The sequence below is a fragment of the Vombatus ursinus genome, unplaced genomic scaffold (assembly GCF_900497805.2).
Source record: "Vombatus ursinus unplaced genomic scaffold, bare-nosed wombat genome assembly UNPS02009205.1, whole genome shotgun sequence".
In the NCBI taxonomy this organism is placed as follows: domain Eukaryota; kingdom Metazoa; phylum Chordata; class Mammalia; order Diprotodontia; family Vombatidae; genus Vombatus; species Vombatus ursinus.
The window spans coordinates 5,006,658-5,033,641 of NW_020948983.1; the positions used below are offsets into that span (position 1 = coordinate 5,006,658).

The 26,984-nt window shown below is 34.3% G+C and overlaps 1 protein-coding gene across 4 annotated transcripts in view; it reads right to left on the reverse strand.

Moving 5' to 3' along the window:
* Positions 1-26,984, reverse strand: part of ATRNL1 (attractin like 1) — a 1,209,934-nt gene that overhangs the window by 383,544 nt on the left and 799,406 nt on the right. The window contains exon 26 of one of the 4 annotated variants that reach the window (XM_027852051.1): positions 12,305-12,639. The exons of the other annotated variants lie outside the window; for them this stretch is intronic. Coding sequence (XP_027707852.1) covers positions 12,580-12,639 — 60 coding nt within the window. The 3' untranslated portion in view covers positions 12,305-12,579. Of the gene's footprint in view, positions 1-12,304; positions 12,640-26,984 lie in introns of those variants that run through there. 4 annotated transcript variants of the gene reach the window in all.

A 26,984-nucleotide genomic window follows, 5' to 3' on the forward strand; every position in this document is an offset into this window, starting at 1 on the left:
AATTATTGGATTCTCTTGATTTCTATTTTGCCCTCTTGTTCTGGGATATCAGGGCAGTTTTCCTTGATGATTTCTTGAAATATGATGTTTAGTCTTCTTGTCTGATCTTGGTTTTCATGTAGTCCAACATTTTCTAGGTCAGTTTTTTTTTTTCTGATGAGCTCTTCCACATTTTCTTCTATTTTTCAGTTTTTGACTTTATTTCTTATTTCTTGATATCTCATGGGATCATTAGCTTCACTTACCCAATTATAAATTTTAAATAATTATTTTCATCAGTGAAGTTTTCTACCTCTTTTTTCATTAGGCCAATTCCATTTTAAGGTTTTTTTTTTTAGTATTTTTGTGCCACTTTTAACAATCTGTTAATTGTATTTTCATAATTTTCTTCCCTTCCTCTCATCTTTTTTTTTTTTTAAAAAAAGCCTGTTCTTTCCTCTACTATTCTGAGTTGATTTCAAAAATCATTTTTAACTCTTTCAGAAATTCTTAGTGGACTTGTGTTCAATTCACATTTTTCTTTGATTCTTTGCTTATAGCGGTTTTGACTTCATTGCTTTCTTCTGATTTTCTGTCTTGACTTTCCCTTTCACCATGTAGCTTTTTATGGTCAAATTCTTTTGTTGTTGTTGTCATTTGCTCATTTATCCACCTTATTTCTTGACTTTGAATTTAAAGTTTGGCTTTTTTCCTGGCATGGGTAGGGAGGGGTACTTTCCCAGGTTTCAGGCTTTTTCACACTGTTGTTTCCAGAGCTAGTTCTGGGGGTTTTAAAGTTTTCAGTGCTTCCAAGGTGGTGTGATATGGGGAGAGAAGTGGTCACTGCTCTTCTGGTCTGTGCTCTGGGGCTTATGCAAAAAAAGGTCTGATCTCTTGGGATTATAATTAATACTACTCCTTAGGAGCCCTGCTCCCTTGGTACCTGAAGCAATACTGCTCCTCAGGGACCCTGCTCCTTTGAGATCAGAAGTGATACTGTTCCTAAGGATGCCTGCTTCCTTAGGATCACAAGTGATACTGCTGATCCTCATGGCCCTTGATCCCTTGTGCCTTAAAACAATACTGCTCCTCAGAGCCCCTGCTCCCTCTTAACCAAAAGTGCACTTCTCTGTCCTTTAACTGTGACCCAGAAGTGGGTATAGGCAATGGAGTTGTCAAACAGCTCCCAGTACCATGCCCACTGATAGCATGGGAATCACCTGCAATCTCCTTCTGACCAGTTACTGGGTCCAATTTCCTTCTATGGTTTTAGAGCTCCCAAAGCTACTGTTGCTTCTTTCACTACGAAACCAGTATTGCATCCATGTGGGCTCCAGGCCAGCCTCCAGCCCCATGTCACAGATTTTTCTTTTTGACCTCCCAAGTTGTTTTGGGCTGGAAGAATGTCTCACCTTAATCTTTTGTTGGTTTTGCTACTAAAGAATTCTATTTGAGGCATTGTTTTAAAGTTGTTAGAGGGGAATGTTGGGAGAGGTTGGCTGAGTATTTCCTCTACTTTGCCATCTATGCTAAATAGCATTATAGGAATATGCTTTTTACATAAATTCATGCATCCTACATGTATATGATTGAATTCTCACATGGTTGGTGACCAAGTACTCAGTACTTACCCAATACTAGCCACATTAATCAAATTTACTCTATACCTTGACCAATAGATGGAAACGAGCAGTTCAGAATACTGCTAATTTACTTATTTCTAAATTGTAGAGCTCAAGGGAAAAAGAAAAGTGACTTTTTCAAAGGCTACATAGATCATTTCTGAGTTCTCTTGTTGTTATCTATGACAATAGAACTCTTGGTTCTGTTCTCCAATTCACTGTCACTTTATCATTTTTATCTTGCACCTTAAGTTGGCTTCTTTCATCAAAATATCCATTCAGTTGATAATTCATTTAGACTTTTAAAGTTTAATGTCATAAAACTCCATTAGACTGTTGCCTAAATGGTTGCTAATGTTAAATTTGACCTTAAAGCAAGAGATTATTCTTAAAATGATGCTCTTAGATATTAGGGAAACAGGTCACATGCTAAAGAGATTGATTAGGTTAAACTGCTCTTCTGCTAAATAAACTGATTTTCTGCTTTAAGACATGTTTATAAACTGCTTCCTTTTACAATATAGTCATTTCCTTACCTGAATTTGATCTGCATATTTCAGAATATCACACAAGCATCAGATGAGGTGCCAAGCGTTTTGTTAACAAACTTATTTCCCAGATGTGGATAGAGAGGGGACAGAAGGCTCAAATGCTCTAACATATCTAACAATTCAATTACAGTTATCTTATGGTGCCATCACATATTTTTCTTCAACAATCAAACATCCTCAGCTGGAAACTCACAGCAATAACATAAATAAAAGACCATCTGGCAAGAATAATTAAGGATGGCTGGAAATAAAACATTAATTAGTGCAGTATTTCAAACGACCTTCAAAGGCCTTATTATGAAATCATATCCAAAGCAGGTAAGCACTTATTTCATATTGCTGGAAATTTAACTAAGCATGAAAAAATACAAATCCCAAATTTTCAGTCCTCTATTGAATTATATGAAATCAAACTGTTAATAAAATGTTATTATTTCAGCATGATGATTTATATTTGTAGATACAAACAAATGAAAAAGACAGAGACTTCACCTTAGTGTTTGGAAATTCAGGAAATTAGGATATTGAAAACATAAGATGTTCAAGGTAAAGATTCTCTAGAGATCACCTAACCCACCCCTTCATTTTACAGACGAAGAAGCAGAAACTCAATTGATGCAGTTCATATAGTCATATCCAAATATAGCTAAGACTTGTATCTAGGACATCTTACTTCTAGCCAGTTCTTTTTTTTAATAACTGCATTGTCACATTATTGGGTTAGAAATAATCTACACTGGAGAAAAGTTACCAACACTTCCTAGCTAAAGGCTCATATGATGGGATACTGTCAAAGGTCTTTTGGAGATTTCCGATAATAAACCAGCTAGAAGGAGGTCAAAGATAGGCCTATTATATGCTATAGCAGGCATGCGTGAAAAACAAACAGTGTAAAATTAAATTTAAAACTTTCTTTTCATTCATTATACTCTATCTCAGTACATTTTCTAAAATGTTTCAGTAAGGATCTTTTCTGTATTGTACATATTATAATAAAAGCTTAGAAAATATTATAAGGCAGGCAACATGTTAAAGTAAAAAGAATACTGGCCTAAGAGTCTGGTCCCCTGAATTCTAGTCCTAGTTCTGTCATTAACCAGCTATGTAACATCTGGTAAATCACTTGGGGTATAAATAATAAGAAAGTTGCACTAGAGGAGCCTGAAGGTCCCTTTAAACTTTAAAAGTCTGTAACTCCATGCAATTATCAGTGATATGACATTTTCTTCTTTTCTGATATGGCTTACATGGTTTTATGTTAGGTAATTCATACAATGCAAACATGAGGCATTTACATTTTTTCCCAGCATTATACATAGCATCCTTGCAGTATATAGTTTAGAACTGTTCCTTTCCTTTTTGTCTCTCCAGCTTTCTCAGTGCCTAGGCTAGGATTTACATTCTGTAAGCGCTCATTAAACGTTTGTGGAATCAAATTTAATGTCATTATAATTACAATAAGGCCTATGTTAGGACACAGTACCTCTATTGAAATGTGTGTGATACGTCTTTTTTTTTAGAGGTATACTCTTTTTTAAAAAAAATCATTGATGTCTTTGATCAAGATATCATCATTATATTTTGTTGCTACAATGCCTACATTTCTCCCTGTATCTTTCCCTTCCCCTTCCCAGAGAGTCATCCCTTATAAAAAGATCTATTAAGGGCACATGAATAAAAATTTTATCTGCATCCAGATAAAGAACTGATAAATACAAGTATATATAGAATGATTTTGCATATATATGTATATATGAAAGAAAAAAAGAAATTTACATAATTTTGTTGTATATTTGAAAAGAACAGCAAGTTGTGCATAGTAAATTTGCAATTTCATGCACAATCATATTTTTATTGTACTATGTTATGAAAATGTTTGTTTTATTCAATAAATTAAAATAAAATTAAAAAAGAGGAAAAAATTAGTGAAATCAATCAACACACCAAAAAAATCTGACATTATATGTAATATTGAAATTTGCGGATTCCTATTTTTGCAAAGAACTAGGGGGAGATATCTTCTCCTAAATCTTCTTTAAGGACAAACTTGGTCTTTATTTGTAATATGCATTTTCAGTTGTTTATGGGTATGTCTCTTTCCATTTGCATTGTTGTAATCATTGTGTATATTGTTTCCCTGGCTCTGTTTATGCTATTTTGTATCTGCTCTTATGAGTTTTTTCATGCATTTCAGTTTTTATCATGTTCATTTTTTTCTTATCATTTAGTAATGATGTTTCATTATATTCATGTACAATATGCATTTAGTCATTCCCCAGTTGATAGACTTCTATTTTGTTTTTAGGTCTTTTCTACCACAAAAAATTCTACTGTAAATATGTGGTATATGTGTATGTGTGTGTATATGTATGCATATATATGTATGTGTGTGTGTGTGTGTGTGTGTGTGTAGCCCTCCTTTTTTTCCTTATGATCTCTTTGGGGTATATGCTTAGCAGTGGAATATCTGGGTCAAAAATTATGAACATTTTACTCACTTTATTTGCATAATTTCAAATTTCTTTCTAGAACAGTTGCACCAGTCCTCAGTTCCATCAACCAAAAATGCATTAGTGTGCCTTAGAGGTATACTCTCAGTGTTAAAGTTTGGATATCAGCAATGTGTTGAAGTCAAATCTTTTTAAGAGTGTCAATATTGGCAATAAGAAAGCGACTTTTATTGCTTAGTTAGATTCTCTACCAAGGATTTATAAGGAAAATGTGGACAAGAAAAACACAGGATAAGATGTCATGGAGATGCCATAACTTATATTTGTAGAACATAGTGTACTAATCCTGATGAAATTATAGTTTCACCAAAGTACAGAATTTCCAATTAGGAGTTAATGATGCTAATTGACAGTCCCTTTATAAGAAGCCCTACTTAAATAGTAGATGACACCTTGAGGCCCTTTTATTTTATTTTTTGAGATTTAATCTCCTTATCTTGCTCAGGATGAAGTACAATATTCACTCACTAGCCCAAGCCCACTACTAACCAGCATGGAAGTTTTGATCAATTCCATTTCAGCAGCCTAGTGGTCTCCCACTTGTGAGAGCTCACCGTACTGATACATGAATTAGTGTGGACATCTGATTGACTTTAGCCCTACTACACAACTCTCAAGTGATCCACCAGCTTCAGCCTCCTGAATAGAAGGAGTTACAGGTCTGCCCCATCTTGCCTGGCTGACACTGAGCTTTCAAAGGTTACCTCAGGAGAGCCCATTCTTTGAGGCTGGAAAGGTTTTGGTATAGCATCTAGCAGTGTCTGATTTCTGAGGATCAACCAATCTAAGTATGAAGAATATCATCACCAGTAGGTTCACAACTTGGTGATGAATTAGGTCTCCATGGTAACCCATGAAAAAATGATCACCAGGTTCCCCGTAATCTTCTGCAGTGACAGTATGTTAGAAAGGGCTGCAGAGGGTCCTAAGAATCATACAATTTTAAGACTATCTAAAAATATTAACCTATCTAATGGCACTCAGTATGTGACATTTTTCTAGTCACCTGTGGGTGGCCAGAGTAGTCACAGTAACAGAATCATACAAATCTTTTAAACATTCTTACTAAAATGAAACCAGAAGAAAGAAGGAGGATAACCAATGCTGAAGTCTAGAATTATGCTAAACTCCAACCCCATGACTCCTCTGTCATTCAAACTTTGAAAATTAAATCCATAAACTATGCATATAACCACATTCAGGAAATCAGGCAGTGAGAACAATTTTATTTCTACAGCTAGTGATGAGCATTTAAAATCCATTTATTCAACAAATATTGATGAAATAAATAGCTGTTTTGTGATGAGAGCATCATATTAAGCACTGAAGGAAGTACGATATGTAGATCAGACAAGGCCCTTGACCTCATGGAAATTACAATCAAATTAGAGGGATAGGACACAAACAACCACAATATAATATTATAGAATATGCAATTATGAAATATGATAAATGTACTGAAGAGATCCTAAATTAAGTGTCATTTGAGTTCTTTGAGGGTTAATTATTTTTTTAAAATTTATTTGATTCTGAATTTAATAAATAAAACAAGCATTGCCATAACAAAGTGGTATATAAAAACAGAGGATTGCACCTGAAATTACAGATCCATTATGTACAACTTGCTATTCCTTTCCAATATACAACAAAATTATCCCATGACTTTTGTTCCCTTCTTCCCATCCCAAACTTTGAGTTGGCTACCATTAGACACAAATCTGTATGTGTATGTGCATGTGTATACACACATCTACACATATATGCATACACACAACATATACATGTACACACACACACACACACACATATATAAACACACACACATATACATACACACATATGTCAGTTCTTCTGGATTCAAATAGCATCTTCCTTCACAGGATCTTTGAGGTTAGTTTGGGTATTTATAATAGAATGACTTGGTTGTTCAAAGTTGTTCTCAAAACAATGCTGCTGTTACTGTAAACAATGTTCTCTTGGTTCTGTTGATTTCATTCCTCATTATTTTGTGGAGGTTTCTCCATGCTTTTCTAAAATCAGTGAGTTCATCATTTTTCATAGTAGAGTAATTCCCTCCCTAAACAATTTGGTTAGCCATTCCCCAATTGTTGGGCATCCCCACAATTTCCAGTTCTTTGCCTCTACAAAGAGAGTTGCTATATCTTAAAACATGTAGGTTCTTTTCCATTTTCCCTAATCATCTTGGGAAACAGACCTAATAGTGGTATTGCTAGATTAAGGGGTATATATAGGCAGTTCACTAACTCTTTGGGCATAATTCCAAATCTCTTTCCAAAATGGTTGGGATCAACTCACAGACCCACCAACAATGAATTAAGGCAATTTTTCCACATTCCCTCCAACATTTGTCACTTTCCCCTTCTATCATTTTAGCCAGTCTTATAGCAAAATATCTAAATGTTGTTTTAATTTCCATTTCTCTAATCAATAATGATTTAGAGCATTTTATATGACTGTAAATTATTTTGATTTCTTATTGGAAAGCGGCCTGTTTATATCCTTTGAGCATTTATCAATTTGGGAATGGCTTGCATTCTTATAGATTTGACAAAGTTCTTTATATATTTGAGATAACGAGACCTTTATCTGAGGAACTGTTTATAAAAATCCTCCCCCCCCCCAGTTTTCTGCTTTCCTTATAAACTTGGTTTTATTTGTACAAAAACTTTTTAATTTAATGTAATTAAAATTATCCACTTTGTATCTCATAACACTCTATTTATTGTTTATTCATAAATTGTTTACCTATTCATAAGTCTAGTCAGTAATATGGTCTATGGTCTAATTTCCTTGTGAGTTCTCCCTGTATATCCATTTTGACCTTATCTTGGTAAATAGTATAAGATACTGGCTTATCCCCAATTTCTTCCAGACCACTTTCCAGCTTTCCCAACAATTTTTTTTATGAAATAATGATTTTTTTTATCCCCAAAACTTAAGTCTTTACACTTGTCAAACACTGGATTACTATATTCATTTGCTGCTGTAGATTGTATGTCTACTCTGTTCTACTTATCTGCATTTCTATTTCTTAGCCAGTACCAGATAATTTTGATAATATCTCATAACATAATTTAAGATTTGGTACTGCTAAACCTCTTTCCTTTACATTATTCCCCATTAGTTCCTTTGACATTCTTGACCTTTAGTTCTTCCAAATGAGTATTGTTATTATTTTTTCTAGCTCTATAAAATAATTTTTGATAATTTAATTGGGATTGGATTGAGTATATAATTTTGGGAAAATTGTCATTTTTATTATATTGGCCCTGCCTACCCATGAACAATTAATATTTCTCCATTTATTTGTGTGCAGTTTTTTTATGGTTTTCTTCATATAGATCCTGAGTTTTGGTAGGTGTATTCCCAGGTACTTTATATTGTCTAGAGTTATTTTAAATAGGGTATCTCTAGCTATCTCTTCCTTAAGGATCCTGATAGGAATGCTGATGGTTTATGTATATTTACTTTATATCCTGCTACTTTGCTGAAATTATTTCAATTAACATTTTAGTTGAGTCTTTAGGATTTTCCAAGTATATTATTTGCAAAAAGATAGAGTTTTATTACCTCATTCCCTATTGTGATTCCTTCTATTTCTTTTTCCCCCCTCTTGTTACTATTGCTAGGATTTCCAGTACAATATCAAATAATATTGATGACAATGGACATCTTTTTTTTCACACCTGATTTTACTGGGAAGGCTGAGGGATAATTGTTAATGAGATCATTTGCCTACTTGAAACCCTGATCAACTGTTCCCCCCTGGCTGTTCTGTGCTGACCTCGGGTCTCTGCTTCTCTGAATGAACTGCTAGTACTGATGCAACTACTTATCCAAGTCCCTGCAGATTCCTTGATATTCAAAAGGTAGTGCTAACACTTAGACATATTGAATATAGCAAGGGGGGCAAAAATAACTTGTTAGAGTGAGTTAATTAAATTATTATAAATCATGGCAATAAAAATGTTGCAAACTGAATAGAATTTTCAGAAATTTTTCCATCATAATATACACATTATTTTTAAAATCTTGGTAATGCAACTGCAATGAAATCCCTTCAACTAGGCACAACTGAATGTGTAGCACTATCACTAATACTGTGCATTTATTTTTAAAATTAGCACTCTGCTAGACTGTTTACTTAATTATTTAGTGAAGTAATCACATACTTTTCGAGAGTTCAGAATTAATTTTAATGTACAATGTTCTGAACCATTTTATTTGAGCCAATTTCTGCAGCAAGGTAAGGAAATTATGCAGCTAATTAAATTAAATCCTGTGATGTTTTTTCTAGAAGCGATAATGCACAGCTTTCTGCAATTTTCCATCTGGGGGACCCGCTATTTATGAGAGGATTCCACAAGCTGCCGCTGTTCACAATGCCTAAGAACATCCTAGCCCAAATAATCCCATACGTGACCTAAAATATATAATTAAGAGCCATATTTGTAAAAGCACTTGTACTTATGCACACAGGAATTTCTTCCTGAAATTAGTCACAAGAAGTTACCTAAGGTAACATTTGCCTTTTTTTTTTTAAATAAATAGGAAACCTCCTTCAAGACGTTAAGAATTTAAAAAAAAAAACCTTGGGATAAGTAAGGTGATAGCTCCTATTAAATCACTGTCTTAGGAGGCTATGGATAATTTATTAAATTACTATTTGATAGAACATTGATTTTGGAAGGAGAAGGTACCTTGTGGTGGGTGGTAAGGATTGACCATGTAAAAAGAATGTTCAAATCCCAAATTAGAATGGGAAAGAAAGCTTGTAGGGGAAACATGAAGCCCAAGGCTAAAGACAAGAGGAAGACAGTCATTTGGTTCTTCAAATAATCATTTCAATTGAGTACTTACTAGAGGTAGAGCTATACAGTAGGAGAATTTAACTTAACAAGTGGTGGTTGGGGGGGGGAGAAATAAACCATAATGAAACAATTAGTTGAACATGTTAGTCATTGGCCAAAGATCAGAACATCGGCAACTATGACATAATCATAGAGTCATGAAGATTTAAGGTTGGAAGAAAACACGTACTCCAGCTAAAGCATTTTACAGAGACTGGGGCCCTGAACAGGGGATTGATTTGCCCAGGGTCACACCCCAAGTCACCAGTAGAGCTGGGTCTATTACAGGTAAAATCACATATTAAAATCATATTTGGGGATGACATTTACTTGTATATGGAAAAAGAAGTCAGTTATTAAGCTGATAAATATTTATTTCTTTAGTTGTAGGACAAATACATTACATTTAAATTGTGCCTAATTTTCATAAAGGAGTATGAGACACTTAAGTAAATGATGGTGGTGATGATGATCTAATATACAATTTCAGAGTTCTTACTTTTAGTTCTTGTGGGAAGTAGTGCTGTGAAGCTTAATAGACTACTAAATTATACAGATTTCTGACATATCATTTGCTTACTAACTGGTGGTCATTTAAACTCATTGTTCCAGTATGAATTTTAGCAGTTATAAAATATTGAGTTTCATTTTTACCATAGTCTAAGACTATCAGATTCCAAATATATGTACCATTAGTCTTTGAACCATCCCGTAAATAGGTCAGTGCTTAATATGGTTGATCAAATATAAGTACCATTATAGGCACTAATGAATTGCTATTTGTGTAGCATGAAATGAAAAATCTGTCTCACTGAAGTCACTTAGAAAACAGCAAGGATAATTTGGCAAAGATAATAAAAAAGCATGATAATTATGGCATGTTGTATGTCAAAATTTAGACTTATTAAATATGTTTTATCTGGTAAAAATGTTATTATAAAAGAGTTAAGGGAGTTTGCCTTCTAATTTGTTCCTTAAATAATAATTTTTAGACCTTGCCCTTTATATGCATAATGTTTGGTTGGCACAAAATTACAGATCTTGCTTAATCCATTTCTTCCTAGGGAAAAAAAAAGACACCTGAATGGATAGACTCAATGGCCTTTTTGTCACAAAAACAGTAATGAACACAGATGTGAAGACAATAAGATATCCTCTCTACCTTTTGTTAATACTTTACCTGCCCCTTCATGCCTGCCAAGGGAAATATTGTTAAAAGACTGACATTCAGTAAGCAATGTTTATAAAGCCAATAAATAAGAATATTTTAACTATCAAATAAGGATTTGGGGATTATATTTATGTCTATGGAGGTCTTATAGAAATAATTTACTTTATAAGAAACATGTTTTATCATTTGATAGCTGAGAGGCAGTAATGCAGCGCAAGTCCACAGTTGGCTAGAGGAGTCAGGGAGACCTGAGTTTGAATTTTCAGAAGCTTTCCAGTTGTGCATGTCGATTAATTTCTTTGAACCTCAGTTTTCTTATCTGCAAAATGGGGATAAAAAGAAACTACCTCATAGACTTTTATATCATGATAAATAAGTCTTAAATAAATAACAGATGAATTCCATTGGCAGACAGGAGTACAGTTAAACTGCATGGTTGACTTTTGAAAATTCCTAAGGCATAACTGAGCACTAACCTGAATTTCAAAAGATTGCTATGATAGACAAAATCAGATACACATTTTAGTGAAAGTAAGAGAGACTATGCCAATAAAAATGCTGAATGTAAAATATGGTTAAGAAAATGTTTGAGTTGGGGATAGAACCATGGTCTCAAATCTTAAAGGCCAAAGTTTTTTGCATTACACTACATTGCCTCTCTATATATGCTTCTTTGTTGTAATTAAAAATAGAAAGCAAGCACATTTTCATCTTTATTAAGATTGCAGTGTTCACTGATTGGGAAATGGCTGAAAAAACAATGGTATATTAATTTAATGGAATACTATTTTACAGTAAGAAATGACAAATATAAATAATTCAGAGTAACATTGAAAGATTTGAACTGATGCAAAAACAAGCAAGCCAAAAGAATACCATATATATATATATATACACACATATATATACATATATATACATATATATATATTAACTTGTTTTTGTTCAGTAATTTCACTCATATCTGACTCTTCATGACTCCATTTGGGATTTGCTTGGCAAAGATACTGGAGTGGTTTGCCATTTCCTTCTCCAGTTCATTTTACAGATGAGGAAACTGAGGCAAACAGTTACGTGACTTGCCCAGGGTCATCCAGCTTGTAAGTGTCTGAAGCTAGATTTGAACTCAGGTCCTCCTGACTCCAGGGCCAGCAGTCTATCCACTGCATCACCTAACTGCCCCACATAGTGACTTCTACAACATAAATAACAAGTTTACTAAATAGAAGTTAAACCAAGTCACTGAAAAATCAATGAAGGTCCCAGAGAACAGATTATGAAATCTATTACTCCAAGGCAGAGAGGCAGGTGACTATTTGTATAGAATATTACAAACACTATCAGATGAGATCAATGTATTAAATATTTTTATTAAGTTGTTTTTCTTTATCACAAAGGAGGGCTCTGTCTAGAGGTTGAATGATGGTAATATAAAGACAAAAGTCACTCACAAAATGTATTTTTCTTTCTTTTTTTTTTTAGGCAATTGGGGTTAAATGACTTGCCCAGGGTCACACAGCTAGTAAGTATCAAGTGTTTGGTCTGAGGCTGAATTTGAACTCAGGTCCTCCTGACTTCAGGGCCGGTGATCTATCCACTGCGCCACCTAGCTGCCCCCACAAAATGTATTTTTAAAGACTCAAGATAGTATAAAATTTCCAATCTGCAATCCACTATTAATTATCTAGTATTTTACTTTGCTCTCAACATTCAACTTATCATGAATTTCTGCCTGTTCTCTAGTAATTAATGCCTTTCAAATCTACCTTCCCCCTTTCCATGTACAATTTGGTCTTTTATCACCTCGAACTTATACTATGGCAAAAGTCTCATAATTTCTCATAGTCTCATAATTCAAATCCATCGTTGTCTCTTCTAATCCATTCTTATCATTGACAAATTACTCTTCAAAACTCTTCCATTGTTCCACATTTCCTAAAGAATAAAATACAAACCTCTTTGATTAGTGCTCAGTATCTCTCCAACCTCTCCACCCACTATTACCCTCTATTATAGCCACAATCTCTAGACAAAATGTTTCTGGCTTTACAAATTAGCTCATTCATTTATTCCTGCATGAAATGTCCTTTCTTCTCCTTTAGGCTTCTCTAAATTCTACCCAAAGCCCAGTTCAGGTCCCACTTCCTCTATGAAGCTTTCCCTGATGCACAAGCCAGGATAATTTCTCTTCTTTTCTAATCTCTTATAGGTATTACTGATTGTACTATTAATTTTTTCTTAACACAGAATTTCCTGGGAGGTAGATAGAGTAAGTAATACTATTCCTAAATTGAGGAGGGAAAAACTAAGCCTCAGAAGTTAATTAATTGGTCAAGTTCACAGAGTTGGCTAGTGATGGAGCTAGTATTGGAGACCAGGTCTTTTGACTTCAGGCCCAATGTTCTTTCAGCGATATTGCCTTTCTTCCATATGCTACCTAATTCTATTAGTTGACTTTGTACGTCTATATCCTATGTCTTCAACTAGACTGTGAGCACCCTCAATGTGGGCTCTGCTTTTTATACCTACATGCTCTTTATGGCACCCAGGACAGTAACTTATGCAAATTACTGACTGATAGACAATGTTGGGAGGTTGTAACATTAATAATCAAAAACAATTCCTATTTGACTTTGGAATGTCTAACAATTTTTTTCAGATTTATCTTCCTAATTATGTTTGTATTATTTGAGAATGGGATAGTAGATAAAAGAGATCCCCAAAAAGAGTACATGGCAAGAGGAAGCTAATCTGGGATTAAGTAGTTGGCGAAGTTATTTAAATACAAAGTTCTTAGGAATAATTTCTTTTTTAAAAAAGGTGTATTTATTGTTGGAAGAAATGAAGGGGATAAAGATTTCATTTTTTTTTTACCAACTATTGGATGAAAGTTCTGTATTCAAAGTGTTTAATTATTTTATTCCTTTGCCATCCATCCCTACTGTTTCTCAAAAATAAAACATGAAAAGGTCACCTTTCTGTTCTCCTATTGAATCTTTTTTAATTAATTTATTTTGATTTAGCAACAGTCACTTCCATATGATTTTGAGCTTAAAATTTTTCTCCCCATTCCTCCCCACCACCCTCCCCAAGATGGCACACAATCTGATATAGGCTATACACATACATTCCTATTAAGCATATTTTCAAATTAGTGATGTTGTAAGACTTAGAACCAATAGGAGGAACTACCAGAAAGAGGAAACAAAACTTAAAAGAAGAAAAAAATAGCAAATAGTATGCTTCGATTTGTATTCAAACTCCATAGCTCTTTCTTTGGAAAGTGGATAGAATTTTCCATCACAAGACCTTTGAAGATGTCTTAGATACTTGTACTGCCAGGAAGGGTTAAGTTTATCAATATTAGTCATCACACAACATGGCTGTTATTGTGTACAACATTCTCTTGGTTCTGCTCACTTAACTCAGCATCAGACACACAAGTCTTTCCAGGTTTTTCTGAAGTCAGCCTGTTCATCATTTCTTATAGCACAATAATATTCCATCACATTCATATACCACAGCTTGTTACCACTCCCCAATTGATGGGCATCTTCTCAATTTCCAATTCTTTGCCACCGCAAAAAGAGCTGCTATAAATACTTTTTTACATTTGGGTCCTTTTCCCATTTGTATGCTCTCTCTGGGATATAGCCTTAGCAGTGCTATTGTTGGGTCAAAGGGTATGCAGATTTTTATAGCCCTTTGGGCATAGCTCCAAATTGCTCTCCAAAATAGTTGGATCATTTCACAACTCCACCAACAATGCATTAGTGCTCCAATTTTCCCACATCTTCTCCAACATTTATCATTTTCCTGTTTTGTCATGTTGGCCAATCTGATAGGTGTGATGTGGTACCTCAGAATTTTGATTTACATTTCTCTAATCAATAGTGATTTAGAGCATTTTTTCATGTGACTATAGATGGCTTTAATTTCTTCATCTGAGAACTGCCTGTTTATTTCCTTTGACCATTTATCAATTGGGGAATGACTTTTATTCTTATAAATTTGACTTAATTCTCTATATGTTTTAGAAATGAGGCTCTTATCAGAGAGACTGGTTGTAAAAATTCTTTCTCAATTTTCTACCTTCTAATCTTAGTTGCTTTGGATTTGTTTGCACAAAAACTTTTCAATTTAATGTAATGAAAGTTAGCCATTTTGCTTTTCATAATGTTCTCTGCCTCCTGTTTGGTCATGAATTCTTCTGTTCTCCATAAATCTGATAGGTAAATTATTCCTTGCTCTCCCAGTTTGCTTACAGTATCAGCCTTTATATCTAAATTATGAAACCATTTTGACTTTATTTTGGTATATTGTGTGAGATTTTGATATATGCCTAGTTTCTGCCATACTCTTTTCCAGTTTTCCCAGCAGTTTTTGTCAAAGAGTGAGTTCTTATCCCAGAAGCTGGGGTCTTTGGGTTTATCAAATAATAGATTACTATAGTCATTGACTACTGTGTCTTGCATACTTAAGCTATTCCACTGATCCACCCCTCTATTTCTTAGCCAGTACAAAGCAGTTTTGAAGATTGCTGCTTTATAATACAATTTAAGATCTGGAATAGCGAGGCCACCATTCCCTGCATTTCTCTTCATTAGTTCCCTTGATATTCTGGACCTTTTGTTCTTCCAAATGAATTTTGTTATTATTTTTTTTCTAACTCTATAAAATAATGTTTGGTAGTTTGATTGGTATGACAGTGAATAAGTAAATTAGCTTGGGTAGAATTGTGATTTTTATTATATTAGCTTGGCCTACCCATGAGCAACTGATGTTTTTCCAATTATTTAGATCTGACTTTATTTGTGCGAAAAGTGTGAATAATTTCTAATCAAATACATAAATCCTTTCCAGTTTACAAGATTCAAATGCAACTGTCCTATTTGTCGTATAGAAAAAGATGATGAACCTCTGGAGAGTCAATAAATTATATTAGATGACAATAATGAGATAGATTTGTATTTCATTTTATTTACATCTTGTTCCTGAGAGGTATTGTAGTACATTTTAAATAGTATGGGGCATAGAGCTGAAAGATTTATTTCTGATCCTAGATCAGTCACTTAGAAGGTGTATGACTTTGGAAATATCATATAACTATTTTGAATCTCATTTTCCTTATGTATAAAATGGGATAATACCAGCATTGCCTAATTCATAGGGTTGTTGTGAGTACTATATGAGAAAATATATGTAAAATGTTCTGTGATCATAAAGTTGTACACAAATACCTATTTTTAAAAAGTAACTTCCAGCTACTGGGACTAAATTGACCATTTTCAATCTGTATTTCTGAATAGCTGGTTTGGACCTCTAATATTGGACTATATATATATATATATACATATATACATGTATATATATACTTATACATATACGTATACGTATACGTGTACGTATGTCTACATGTCTACATGGTCTTATGGGATCCAGTCTGTTAGATACTGTTTCAAAATGACTAGTTTCTTTTGAATAAGGTACAACCATCCAGAGCAAGAGTCTAGTCGTGGGTTTCATCCCAACAAATCTCACTGATACATTTGAAATTAAATGTGCCCCTAGTGCCCCTTGTTTGTTGCCAAAAGAGCATATAGATAGACCAACAGAAAATCACTTAATTCTCAGTGTTCCAACTTACTCTCAGAGTACAAACTAGAGATGTCACCAGTCTGAATTGGTGAAAAGAGTTTCTCATACTGGGAGTTCTTTCCATTGATGAAATCACCAAGTTAGATCCAAACAGCAATTAAAAGAATATACAAAAATGGAGCAAATGTATATTGAAAGCTTGTATGCAGAAAGACTCGAGGCAGATTGTATAGTAGGGGTGATCAAGAACAGGTAGACCACCCATCTAGCAGACTGGATCCCACAGGACTATGAGTGGATGATCAGGAGACTAAAAACTGTGGAATGAGTGAATAGACTTACTTTTTAGACAAAGATGGAAAATGTGAGAATGGAAATGGAAATATGATGAATGACAAAAGATTTACATATGGATATGAAAAACAAACTCATCTAATCTTTAGTAATAATTCTTGGAAACTAATTCCAAAGAAAGTCAGCCAAATGCTACATAAAAAAAAACAAAACTCTATTTGCTATCTAAGTATGCAGGGCACAATTAAAATGTATACCTATAGCTGCAACATAATATTAGAAGGTAATTCCTCTTTCAGATCACATTGTTAAAATATTAAAGAAAACACTTTACTTCCCAGCAGAGAGTATGTTTCAGCATCTGTAATACTATATAATTTTGAAGTTTTATTATATACCTTTGAATGTTGGCAGGCTTGTGAAAGTATTATTTCACTGAATATGGTTTTTTTGATTACTAGAAATCAAGTAAAAAATGATATTAATTCTGATTCTCCTCTATGGCTTGGGAGAATGTAACACTGAATCACTTGAAGTTACTAAGGAAAGAAAAATCTCTCTTCCTCTATGCCACCCTGACACTTTTCATTCATGACATACCTAGAATTACTCAGATGAAACTACTGGCCTATTTTTTTAAGTCAATGGAAGTTGCATCTTCCTTAAAAACATGTGTGTGTGTATGTGTGTGTGTGTGTGTGTGTGTGTGTGTGTGTGTGTATCCAAATGAGTACTTGGCAAAGCAATAGTTGTTACTGCTACTACTCTTCCCAGCTCTAAATCTAGAATTCTATATGCAAATTCCTGGAGGAAGGAAGAAGGGTGGGTAAGATCAGACATGAGTTAATAGTCCAAACTGACTCAAGCAAAAAAATGTGTGGATGGGAATAATATGAGGTAAGAAAGGATAGAAAGTCAGTCTGAGTCAAGGTGGTGTAAAGCCTCAAATGTAGTCTATCTTCTTTGTGTTTTATTCACTTTACAATAGGAAGCTAATAAAAGTTTTTAGTCAAGGGAATAATTTAATCAGATTTGGCTAATAGGAAGATTACCCTGGCAAATGTGTAAAGGATTAACTGAAGTTGAGAGTGATTAGAAGAAAACCAGTTAGTAGGCTACTGAAATAATCGGGGGTGGAGGGGGTAGGTAATAAAAGCCTGATGTAGGATGGTAGCAATAGAAATAGAAAGGATGGGGTAGGGAATAGTTTTAGGAAACACTGAAGAGGTAAAATTGGCAAATCTTGACAATTGAATGGATAGTAAGGGAGTGAGGAATGAGAAAAGATCAAATATAATTACACAGTTATAAGACTGGATGACTGGGAGAATGGTGATGTCATAAAGTTCAAAGTCTAATGGTGAGGTCTAAAATCCAAAAACAGGGAAACAAGTAGGTGCCAATAAGTTTGGGAATGGTTAAACATGTTTTGGTACGTAAATACTTTTACTGTACTATAAGAATCTATGAATATGATGAATATAGAAAAGCATAGGAAAACATATGAACAGATGCAAAATGAATTAAGCAGAATCAGGAAAATGAAACAATACATACTCAGTGATGGAAATAACAAGAAAACAAACAAAAAAGAATGGTTGGCACCATGACTTCTCTGCAGGAGCAGATTATGGTTGTAGAACTCTGGAACCAAGCATATAATGCAGGACTTTTTTCTGTCTATGTGATGGTTATTTTGCTGAACTGTGGATTTTTTCCCCTCCTCTCCATTCTTTGTTATAAGGACTGGCTTTCAGGAAATATAAATGAAATAAAGATAAAATATATCAAGAAAACATTTTTAAAGAGGCTGTGTGGCATAGTAGAGAGAAAGTGATGTTTTGGGGTATCAGGAAGGTCAGGGTTCAAATCCCACTTCAGACACTTGCAAGGTGTATGCACCTGAGTAAATTGGTCACTCTCTCAGCCTCAGTTTCTTTAGCTGCTAAAAGAGGAGAATGTTATCCGTAGCACTACCCTGATATTGTTGTGAGGAATAAATAATTTTTGTAAGCAAAGCTCCAAGTACTTAATTAGATCCCCTTAGGCCTTCTTCCTTACCCTTGGGCATTCATTCAGAAGCCAAGACTTGTTACCACCACCACATCTCTGTATTCATCCTCAGGTTTTATTAGTGAAGCTCTTGATCACATCGCTCAGGGATTTCCTAATTGGTCTCCCTTCATCCAGTATCTCCCCTTTTCAATACTTCCTTCACATAGCTGCTAAATTGATATTCCTAAAATACAGGTCTAACCATGTCACTCCTGCTCTAAAAGCACCAGTTGTTGCCTCTTGTTTCTTAGATAAAATACCAATTCATTCTCTTGGTATTTTATATTAAATTAATTTTGTTAAATGATGAAATTATGCCTTCTTTCCTTCCCTCCTTATTCCCTCACTTCAAAAAAGAACCCTTGGAACAAATACCAATATTCAAGCAAAACAAATTCTTACTTTAGCCAGGTTGAAAAAATATACATTTTAATCTGTCCCTCAAGTACATTTCTATGTCAGGAGGCAGTAGCGTGTTTTATCATTAGTCCTCTGAAATTGGTTTGTTGTTGTATCGATAAAAGTTCCTAAGTCTTTTAAAGTTGTCTGTCTTTGCAACATTGTTGTTATTGTATAAATAGTCTCCCTAGGTCTGTTCATTGCACTCCTTTATTAGATCATATGTCTTCTCAGATTTCACTGAAACTATTTCCTTAAATCTTCGAGTGTAAAAGTATTCCATCACAATCATATAACACAACTTGTTTAGCCATTTCCCAATTGATGTATATCCCCTCAATTTCCAATTCTTTGCCACCACAAAAAAAAAGTTTCTACAAATATAGGTACTTTTCCTTTAAAAAATAATCTCTTTGGGGTATATACCTAGTAGTTTGTTATTCCTAGGTCAAAAGGTATGGGCAGTTTTATAAGCCTTTGGGCATAGTTCCAAATTACTCTCTAGAACAGTGCACTAGTATCTCAATTTATCCACACCCCCTCCAGAACTCATCATGTTATTTTCTGTCGTTTTAGCCAATCTGATTAGTGTGAGGTGATACCACAGAGTTGTTTTAAATTGCATTTCTCTAATCTATAGTGATTTAGAGCTTTTGTTGTATGTTTTTTTTCCTTATGACTATAGATAGTTTTGATTTCTTCAGCTGAAAATTGCCTGATCATATCCTTTGGCCATTTATCAGTTATGGAAATGACTCATATTCATACAAATTGGATTCAGTTCTTTTTATATTTGAGAAATGAAGCCTTTCTCAGAAAAATTTACTATACATTCCCTCCTCCTCTAGTTTTCTGCTTTCCTTTTAATCTTGGCTCCATTGGTTTTGTTTGTACAAAAACTTTTAATTTTAACATAATCAAAATTATCCATTTTATATCCTGTAATGCTCCCTATCTTGTTTGCTCATAAATTCTTCCCTTATCCCTAGATCTGACAGGTAAACTATTCCATGACCCCCTAATTTGCTTTTGATATTTCCTTTTATGTCTAAATCATGTACCTATTTTGACCTTATCTTGGTATATGGTGTAAATGTTGGTCTATACCTAGTTTCTGACAAACGGCTTTTCAGTTTTCTCAGCAGTTTTTGTCAAATACCGAGTTCTTGTCCCAAAAGCTGGGATCTTTGTGTTTATCAAACACTAGATAACTATGGTCATTACCTACTGTATATTATGTACCCAATCTATTCACTGATCCACCACTCTACCTCTTTGCCAGTAACAGATTGTTTTGACAATCTCTGCTTTGTAACATACTTTGAAGACTGGAACTGCTGGGCTACCTTCCTTCACATTTTTTTATATCAGTTCCCTTGATATTCTTGACCATTGTCTTACTTGACTAAAGAGTTGCTTGGTTTTCTTTCAGCTCTGAGATTCTGTGATTTCTGCCAATCTCTTTTTCAGAGTCTCCTGATTTATCAAATGTTTCTGCTATCTATTCTAGCAGCAGAGTCTCTCATTCATCCTTTTGTATTTTTAAGAGTTCTACTGTCCACACTAATATCTTTATTTGATATAGCTACTAAATTGCTTGAGGTTATTATGATTGGTCTATGTTCTCTTCTAGTATTCTGCATGTGATTATAGTATTTTTCCTTCTTTCTGAAAATGTATCCTTTATTTTACTCCAGATAGTTTGTTTGTTGTATTCAGGACCCTTTTTGTCTCTTCACTTCTTGAGCTTCACTACTGTTTTGTTTCGTTTTATTTTTTGGTCAGGGTTTCCCTGAGAGGATTTCTGTCCTTTTGCCTTAGCAGTGGTTGTCCTTTCACATTTTGGAACAATTTCTGCAGTTTTTAAGTGGTTAGTGGGATCTATTCTTAGGTCTGATCATCAATTTACTATACTCCTAGCTATTAACTCTTTTAGGGATTTAGTGTTCCATATAACTGCCTGCATTCCCTTTTCCCCACCCCCTACCTTTAGCTAAAGACTGCTCTGTGGCTCAGGTGGTCTTCATTCACCTTAACAGCCTAACAAGACTTAATATCAAATATGAAAGAAAGATTGTCAGTGTTGCAAATTTTATTTGTCTTGAATTTAAAATAGACTATCATCTTCCCTTTAATGTTATACTGTGAGCAAGGCTTTCTCAAGAAACTCTTGGAACAGATTTGTCTTTAAATCAAAGGGAGCCCTAAATTCACAACAGTTATGTTAATTTAAAAAGAACTTTGTCAAATATTCTCCAAGGCTCCAATATCAGGAGGCATTTATAATATCTTTAACTGGAAAATTTGATGAAATGAGTCATACCTTGTATTTGCTTAAAAACCATCCCTTTTCTATGTCAATAGAGGAAATCTCCATTATACACTTTTCAATTTTCCCTTATAGTTGTGCTTCCCTTGGATTTTCTAATACTGCCCAGTTTAGAACCTTTCTTAACAATAAGAATTGGTAGTAAAAAAAAAATCACCAAAAATGTAGGCTTAAAAAATGCTGTGAAGATTTTAACTTGCATAGCCAATAATCAGGGCACATAGTTAGCTTAGCAATTTGCATGTTCCTGATTCAAGGTTCATTTCTTCTGTGTTACAGTCTAATGACATTTAATAAATAAAATATGTGAAATAAAAACCTAACCCCGTTAACATCAGAAGAATAAAAGGTATCTCACTTTTGTTCTTCCCACAGAATAAAATCCAAACATCTCCCTATAAACACAGACTACTCCTTTAAATTCACTGTAATTAAGAACTACACATTGGAAACAAAATTATTTTGTTCAGTCTCTTATTGGATCTCTTCTTTATGTTACTCAGTTTATATTAGTCTGCTTATTTAACAACTCAATCTCATGGACAATTAAACAATACCCACAGAGGTATTCAAATGTCTGACCCAATCAGTTCCACCTTATTAAATTCTTCTTTCATTGTTTGGTTGGATCATGAAGTATACAGTTAAACAGTGCTTTGAAAATAGTTGCACTCTTTTGACTGACTTACATGGGGAAAGCCCACTTGTTTTGGCAATTTGTTCTTTAAAATGTAATGTAAATATTATTTTTATTATTAAAACATTGAAATGTTCCTTATGCACTAATTTTCATTAAAGCAGAATGTTAGTGAAAACATTATTTGTGCCATCATTTTGAAATCTACCACAACTCATAATCAGAGACAAAGGAATTTGCTGGACTTTTTAAAATAAGGATATTAAGCTAGGTTTACAAGAATTTATTATGTAGTCACAATATTTATCACCAGTTGAAGCCCCAATAAGATAGACAGTCGAAATAGTAACAAAAAAGCAAGGCCAATTCTTATTAGCCTTTTCCCTCAAGGTTTCCAGTGATACTCAAATGCTCAGATGGGTGGATGTATGATCTCATCTACTTAAAATTTTCTTCCAACAATGCAATTCATAACCCAGCCATGTTCATTCACACAATTTGGCCTGTCTCATATTCTCCAAAAGGTATCTACCCAACTTATTATGGGCCTTAGTCTCCTCCTTATATTACAAGGGTACCAGTAAAACATACCTTTTGTCCATCTATGATGCATCCTTTTGTTACACGGTTATATCATCTTCTGTTTCTATCATAAAATTCCTTGAAATCATCTAGTATTGTTGTTCTATGCTGATGATTTTCAAACCTACTTATCCTGCTCCAATCTTTCTGCTTACTTCCCACCTAGCATATTCATATGTCTTTTAGACATCTCAAACTGCATGTCCAATAGACATCTTAAACTAAATACATCCAAAATGAAACTCATTATTATCTTTAGCCCAACAGTCCCCCCCTTCTATTTTCCCTATATTGTAGAGGGAAACACCATTTTCCCATTCTCTCAGGCTTGCAATCTAGGAGTTATCCTGGATTCATCATCTCTTATCGCCCCATATCCAAGCTGTTGCCAAAGCCTGTCAATTTCACCTTTGCAACATCTTTCAAATATAACTCCTGCTTTCCTCTAGCCTTTATCACTTCACACCTGGATTATTGTAACAGCCTGCTTGGGGGGTGGGGGGAGGGTCTGCCTTCCTCAGGTCTCACTCCTCTCCAATCCATCCTCTTTTCAGCCACAAAAGTGATTTTCCTAAAGCATAGATCTGATCATGTCACCCCCTACTCAATAAAATCCTATTGCCTGCAGAAGCAAATACAAAATGTTGTTTGGCATTCAAAGTCCTTCATAACCTACCCCCCTCCTACTTTACCAGTTTTCTTACACCTTACTGTCTAAGAAGTACTTTTAAATCTAGTGACAGTGGCTTCCTGGCTGTTCCACAAACAAGAAACTTTATCTGTCAGCTCTGGACTTTCTCTGGCTGTCCCCTATGCCTGGAAAGCTGTCTTTCTTGTGGTCATGCTACTGATCTCCCTGGCTTGCTTTAAGTCGTAACTAAATCCTACTTCCTACAAGAAGCCTTCCCCAATCCCTCCTAATTCTATTGCCTTCCCTCTGTAAATTATTTCCTACCTATCCTGTATGCATCTTGTTTGTACATATTTGTTTGCTTGCTGTCTCCTTCATTGTGAGCTCCTTGAGAGCAGGGATTGATTGTCTTTTGCCTCTGTTTGTCCTCACAGTGCTCAGGACAGTGCTTGGCACAGAGTAGGCACTTAATAAATATTTACTGATTGATTGTTCTTCTTTCAAGTTCTTCATAGGTTGATATATATATATATATATATATATATATATATATCATCTGCTCATACCTAGAATGCAGGCTTGCATTGCCTTCTGCATGATGACCAGAAATCAAGTGTATTTGGCTTATGATTCTTTAAAGAATATAATTACTGGGGAAGAGGTAAAAGTTTTCTCATTCTTGTTTTTGCATGTCTGGAATGTACTACATACTGGGAATATAAGTACAAAAAGTAAAATAGTTACTACTTTTTATACATGTGTATAGATAGATAGATATATCTATATACTGATACAGGTACACAGTGATTTATATAGATATAGATATAGATAGATATGTATAGATACACACACACATGCATGCACACAAATACATACATACAATGTGGTAGTAAAAGAAGGGAATTTTGGATTGAATAGTCACACACAGTGATAATGAATTGATCTATAGGGTGGTCAATTGATGTGCTCTTTCCAGGAGAAATGCTAATACTGAATGTATCATTGTGCCCAAAATAAGAGATGGAGAGATGAATAGGTGCCAATATAGCCTGAGTGGTCAAACTCACTTAGTCACTGTACAGGAGGGCTTGGCCCTACAACAATAGTTCCAAAAAGAAAGTTAGAGTCAGGCTATAGAAGACCAGAGTGCCCAAGAATGGATTTTGGTCTTTGAACAGCAATGTAATAATGGCAGCAGCAACAATTATAATGCACATTTACCGAATAATTTAAGATTTGTGAATGGCATCATGAAATCAAAAGAGAATAAGCCTTGGCATTGGAGACATAGGTTCAAATCCTATCTGTGAATTGCAGTGGTTGTATGTCACTAGTCACTTACTATCTCAATGGGTCAGGCAACTCAATAAGATTCTGATTTGCAAATCTATACTAATAGTTTGAGTATAATTACTAGGAGTTCCCTACAGCAATGAAATCACTGATTTGTACTCTTTCCCTACCACCATGTCTCCACCCCCATGATATTCAAAGCTCTTTATTTGTAATTATAGTTTAAGGTAGGTAGATAAAATATTATCCCTGCTTTACAGATGAAGAAACTGAGTCCCAGAGATTTGTCTATGATATATGTAAGAAATACACACTGGAATTTGAGTTATGCCACTATAATTAATTTAATACACGTCACATGCAAACTTGTTTAATCACTTATAAAAGTAGTTCATAAAAATTTCAGGATTTTAATCTGTTTAGTACAACACTTTTTTTGGTCTTTGTATTCCCAACACCTAGTATAGTGGCTGGCACCTAGAAGACATCTTTTAATAAGTGCTTGGTGAATAAATGAATGAATATGAATGGATGGATGGTATCTTCAACTTTGAGAAAATCAATAGTTGCACGGCTTTCATTTTCACTGTTTTTCCCTCCCAGAAGCATTTATGTAGCTACCAGCTTGCCTGAGGGGTAGGTAGAGTTACTCTAGCAGTGGCTTTATAACTTTAACATAGACATGACCTAAGAAGAGACCATGAAATCTGTGGTAGCTACAATGACTGTGAATTCTTGGGGAGTGAAAAGCTTATTTAATTCCATATAAACTATATTATTATAATTCAAAGGATTTCACTAAATTCAACTAGTCTGAATTAATTGAACTCAATTGAATTCAATTTGAAAAACATTTGCTAAATGCCTACGAAATGTGTGAGGCACTAATGCTAGGTGCTAGATATGCAAAGAGCACAGTCACCATGCTCAAGGATTTTGTTTCCTACTTTGGAGAAAATAGATAAATCTAGACTAGATGATAACACAGTTAAATAGATTCCAAACTATTTGGAAGGAAAATTATTCTGTTTCTCTGGATTTATAGTTCACTATCTATAAAATGAGAGAGTTATACCAAGCCAAAACTTCCTAATGATTAGAAATATTTTTAAATGAACTGGGTTGATTTGTGAAGTACTTAGTTCTTGGTTCTGGGAGGGCATCAAGCAGAGGAGAGATGACATTTTCAGGAGATTCATGGTTGTAGCAGAGGCTTACTTAGATGGAGGGCCTGTGAGGTCCCTTCCTATTCTAAGAACTTATGATGGGGTGAGACCTCAGAGGCCATCTAGTTTAACTTCTACCAGAACAATAAATGGATTCGATGATCTACAAGATACTTCTTACTCTTATGATCTATGATTCTATGATGAGACTGTGTGCCCTTAAGCTGTACTGTCTACACTATTAGCAAATTCATATAGCAAATTTTCAGTAAGAATCACAATTCTGAAACCCAATTCAGATCACATTTCTCTCAACATGAAAGTTAAGGGAGAATAAGGATGGTCTGTGTTCATGCTGATACTTATTTTTTATCTCTTGCCATCTTACACTGAAGCAAAGTAACCTCCATATTCCCAACAGACAAAATTCTAGAATTTTTTGACAGTGGAATATATCAGTAACAAATCACATCTTTTTTTTTACAATATGAATGTTTAAATGATACTAAATGAAATTATTATATACATATATTTTAAATTATTACCAATATTTAAGGCATTTTAAATTATAATCATGAATCTACTGTGATATGTTTGAGCTACTGTAATGTACAATTATAATAAACTTTTGTCCAAGAGTATTTGTCTATACATCTCATTACTCTTGTTGCCTGATCTACATGGATCTTTCATAATCAAAATTCTGACATAGGAGGTCACAGTTCAAAGCTGCCTTTCAAATTATCCCTTGGGATTACTTGTACTGATATTGTTTTTCCCCTCTTGTTTTGACAGCTAAGTTGTGATCTCCTGATTATAAATTCCACTTTAAATGTTTTTTTTTTTTTTCCATTGGGAAGGGCAGCTATTGGTAATGTCAGTTAATTGCTACATGTGACACTGCAATCAACAAAGTTTTGTTTTTTTTAAAGATTTGCAATGTCTGCTGTCAATTTGCTAGTATAATTTCAGGATGAATCTCTGAGTGCACGAAAGGCCTAAGCTGCTAATAAATGCCATTTAAAATTAAAACATCTGATGACATATAGGTGACCATAATTGTCACAGTTGGCTTTCATGTGATAGCCATGAAAATGAAATTATTGGACACAAATTCTTGCAAGTCAATAAGCACTTCAGTTGAAGAAGTAGGATCAGCTAAAGTAAATGAAAATCTATGACTGAGCACTTCTGTTTTTCATCTGAGTAAATCTCCATCATCTCAAATAGTGGCAATTATAAGTATATGAAGAAGGAGTGAGAACAGAATATCATCTGGCACCTTATCTGAGCCAA